At 41.2% G+C, this 4632-nt stretch overlaps 1 protein-coding gene across 1 annotated transcript; it reads left to right on the forward strand.

The window, feature by feature from the left end:
• Window positions 1–555: 555 nt before the first annotated feature.
• LOC101823644 (disintegrin and metalloproteinase domain-containing protein 21-like) lies at window positions 556–3226 on the forward strand. Its single transcript, XM_005072813.3, has one exon. The coding sequence runs from the start codon at window positions 780–782 to the stop codon at window positions 3081–3083; it is 2304 nt and encodes a 767-aa protein (XP_005072870.2). The 5' UTR covers window positions 556–779; the 3' UTR covers window positions 3084–3226.
• The last annotated feature ends 1406 nt before the right edge of the window (window positions 3227–4632 follow it).

Genomic DNA, 4632 nt, shown 5'->3' on the forward strand with positions numbered 1-4632 from the left:
TTGCTCACTTAAATTTGAGGAAAATTACACTTTACAGTAAAACCCACATTTTTCTTTTCATGACATATATACAGTCTTCCATTCCATTGATTACCCCAAGTTGGTTTACTTATTTTACTTTTTATTGAAAAATATTTTCATACAATGTATTTTGATCATGGTTTCCCATTCTCCAATTCTTTCAGATCCTTCACACCTCCCAGCCTACCCAACTCCATGTCTTTTCTCTCTTGAGAAAATAAACCACAATTTAAAAATACAAATGGAGGAAAAACACAAGAAACATATGTGGTCACACACACACACACACACACACACACACCATAAAACTACAAATTCAGAAACTAATATACAAGCAAAAGACCAGGAAAACAAAAAAAATGCCCAAATGAAGCTCCATCTACAGATAATTCTCTCCACAAGATCCCTGATGGAGGACCATCTACTGTTTTAATATTGTTTGTTTTCTGACACAATTAAATACCCAATCCTTTCCTTGTATAGTATTTGGCAAAAAAAAAAATCGTATGTGTTCTAAAACCCAAAAGTTCTTTCCCCACTTATGTTTTCACATTTCGATACAAGATGCTTTACCATACATGTATACTAATTTCTCCAAGTGCCTCTCACATTTTACTCTTTCCTGGGGCTTCTACCACAGACTCTCCAGATCACTGAGCACACAATGCTTGGATGGGTACAGCATTGTTACATAACAGCCTCTTCCTTTACTTATCAGAGCTTGTGAGCTTCTTGCCTCACTGCCCTCATGCCATGGTATGAACTTTGAGGTCTTAGTCTTGTCTGCCTCCCCGTGGACTAATTTGCTATGGTCCATGGCCCCCTTCCTCCGGTCATCTACATGGACCCAGGTCCTCCTGGGAGGTTCTCTCTGGCTATCTGTGCTCTGGGTACTGTTGTACCCTGTGTACTGTTCCCGTGGTCCACCAAAATGGCGCTTTGCTACCTCTGAAGTTGTGATTCCCAGGAAGGTTCCCCAGAGAATGGGTGGAAGCGATACACCGGACCAGATCACCTACAGCATGCGCTTCAGGGGACAGAGACACGTGGTCCACATGAAACTCAAGAAGAACATGATTCCTGAAAACTTTCCTGTGTACACTACTAATGACCAAGGAGCCGAGCAGGAAGAGCACCCATTTGTTCCCCGAGACTGTTACTTCTACAGTTACCTGGAAGGGGTCCCTGGGTCCCTAGCTACACTAGACACCTGCAATGGAGGTCTGAATGGCATGCTGCAGGTAGATGACTTCACTTATGAAATCAAACCATTGGCATCTTCTTCCAAATTCGAGCATGTAATTTCTCTGCTTGTGGTGGAAAGGTCACATAAGTCTAAAAAATGTAGAAATGAAGAGACTGTGCCAGAGGCAGATGAATCCCTTGAAGAGACGAAGCTTGCTGGAAGTCCCAGAGCAGCTCCCGTGTATTTGTGGCGTGTGCATGTGAAAGTACTACGAGTGCACTACACAATGACTTCTTCATTAACTACATCGATCAACAACTTTACTGCCTCACTTGAGATGGTACTGACTATAAACAGCATAGCAGATAGCATTTATAAACTAACCGGGTTGGCTGTCTTTCCAGTTGCTATATGTCTTTGGGATCGCGGAGCAGATAAATTATCAAATGTGCACAGTCCTGATAGAATACCGGAAGTCTTTTTCCAAGTTAAACAACACATGCATAATGAAATCAAGATCTCCGTTTCAGTTGTTTTAACAGGACATAAAATTGGAGGTTTAGATTATGCAGCCCCTAAGAATGGACTGTGCAAATCAAAGTGGGGAGTAGCATATACACATGTTGAAAACCGTCATGCATTTCTGGCTGCAACTATTATGTCTCATGCGCTAGGTCACAGTATAGGTTTAGACCATGATACAGTGGGCTGTGTTTGTTTCAGAAGAAGCCGTTGTGTCATGAATGAATTTCCTGCTCTTCTGGATATGATGAGCAATTGTTCCCAAGCTGTGATACATGATAGGATCCATGGATGGGACGAATGCCTGAGTTTCGAACGTAGTCAGTATAGCAACTTTAAATACATAGTTCCTAGGTGTGGAGATAAGAAGGTGAATGAACACGAGGAGTGTGACTGTGGCACCTTTAAAGAGTGTGCCAATAACAAGTGTTGTAGCACCAATTGTCAATTTTCTCAGGGCAGTACTTGCAATATAGGAGGTTGCTGTAAGGATTGTGTATATGCTCCCATTGGACATGTGTGCAGAGACAAACTTGGTATTTGTGATCTGCCAGAATACTGTGATGGAACCTCACAGAATTGCCCAGAAAATTTTTACATCCAGGATGGAACCCCCTGCTCACCACTAGCAGTTTGCATGTCAGGAAACTGCAGTGATCGTGATTTGCAGTGTCAAGCTCTTTTTGGATACGAAGTAAAGGATGCTTCGCCAGCATGTTATAAACAATTAAATCTCAAAGGTGACCGATTTGGAAACTGTGGGGTGAAGTTACAAAGAGGAGGAAGCCAACCTCTCCCATGTCAAGACGACGGTATTTATTGTGGACTGCTGCATTGTGATGGTGTCACTCGTGTTCCTGGTGGAGGTGAGCACACTACATTTCATCACATAAAGGTACAAGATATTAAAGAAGAACAGTGCTTTGGGTATGATGCACACCATGGGACAGAAATTCCAGAAATGGGGCTTGTAGTGGATGGTGCAACCTGTGGTCCAGGGAAATACTGTAAAGCACAAGCCTGTGTTTTTCATCAACATTTCAATTTTAAATGCAACCTCAGCTTCTGCAATTACAGAGGGGTCTGTAACAACAAAGGCCATTGTCACTGTGTGCAAGGTTGGAGACCACCAGACTGTGAACAGAGAGGAACAGGTGGCAGTGCAGACAGTGGTCCTACAATTTCCACTAAGGATATGTTTCGAGCCAAGATACACGTGAGTGTAAACCGGATACTAATTGTTTTATTCACTCGTATGGTTCTTATCTTGGTTTCACTTATTTTTGGTGCACTTACAAGAGCTGTAATGATTGTAGACCTCAGACAGGAACGTCTTAATGCAAGAAGGAATTGATTTCATTCCATACTAACTGGAGCCACACAAGAACAACATCATGTCGATCACTACAAGAAATTGCTATTGATTTCCCCTGACAACTGTGCAACCTTTCTAAGTCTGAGATTTACATCTTGAAATAAAATCACTGGGGAATTAAAGTTGTGCCTCTATGTTTTAATTTTCTTTTATAATTATTTCTTGAAATCTCTCCCTGTCCCATATTCTCTCCCTCCCTCCCACTCTCCTTTCCCCTTCCCCTTCTCTCTCTCCTTATGTAAATGTGAGTGCAGATGTTTGTGGAGGCCAACATCAGAGTCCCTGGAGCTGGAGTTACAGGTGGTTGTGGGTCCTCCATTATGAATGCTGGGAACTCACCCCCAGGTCTCTGCAAGAGCAACAAACACTCTTGACTTCAGTGTCTTAATATTACATAATTTATCATGCCTGAGGCTTTGTTTTGATTTCAGTTTTTTTCTTGCCCTGCTTTGGGGTGCTAAGCAGCACAGACAAGAACCCAGGTCAGGTTAATGTCCCGCCACTCTACTGTACCCCAATATACGTAAATCCATATTGCAGATTTTTTCATGAAAACAGAAAACATATTTATGATGTCTGTGTTAAAGGTTTTCTAGATGCCTCTGTATCAAATTTGGGTTGCATTAGTATATGCTACTGTTACCTTTGCCATGGTCTGTTTACATTGTATTAGATTATCATCTATTTTATTGTTAATGTAAACTTAGCATCAAGGGGGACATTTGTGAATTATATGGATGTATGAATGAAAGGAACATTCATGTCATAGATAACAGAATTTCAGTAGTGGTGTTGAACTTTGCTATGTGACAAAGGGAAAACTTTATTTTTGTTTTTTCAAATATACAGTGATTATACTCAGCATGCCAAGATGAGTTATACTTTTCCAAAAACATCAAAATTGATTCTAGAGTGTTTTAGGTGCTAAATACACACACTAGCTTCTACCATTATCTTTGGTTCTACAATGTCAAGAGCTGTAGTTGCAGGGTTAGTGTTTAACAAGGACAGGCATTGTCATTCATTGTATGTGTGGGTTAGAAACCACCAACATGTGATCTGAGGGAAGGGGGTAGTGAAGATGGAGGCTTCCCCCTTATAGACAAAAAGTCTGTGAGCCAGGCTATCCATGCATGTTACTCTAGCACTTATTCTGACACTTACTCCCTTTGTTCTTTTTGTGGTTTCAGTGCTTGACTGGTGACCTTTCTAAAGGAAAGGGGGCTTTGCCAGGGAGGAGAAAGCATCTAAAGGAGAACTTTAAAGTGGTAATTCTTTTTACATGAAGGAAATCACTGTCAACTACACAGAGGAGTCATACTTGATCCCTCTGACATTTCATAGTCTCCAAAAAGCCTGGGGTTTACACCTTGAAGTAAATTCATGGCAGAATTTTAAAATGGGCTTCTATGTTTAAACTCTTCTAAGCATGGTTTCTGAAGGTTATTCTGTTTTCTTTGTTCTGGTTGCTTGTCTTCTATTGTACTGTCATGGGCTGTACTCCAATGCCTGGCTGTGCTCTCCATGT

The sequence above is a fragment of the Mesocricetus auratus genome, unplaced genomic scaffold (genome assembly GCF_017639785.1).
Source record: "Mesocricetus auratus isolate SY011 unplaced genomic scaffold, BCM_Maur_2.0 Super-Scaffold_15014, whole genome shotgun sequence".
In the NCBI taxonomy this organism is placed as follows: domain Eukaryota; kingdom Metazoa; phylum Chordata; class Mammalia; order Rodentia; family Cricetidae; genus Mesocricetus; species Mesocricetus auratus.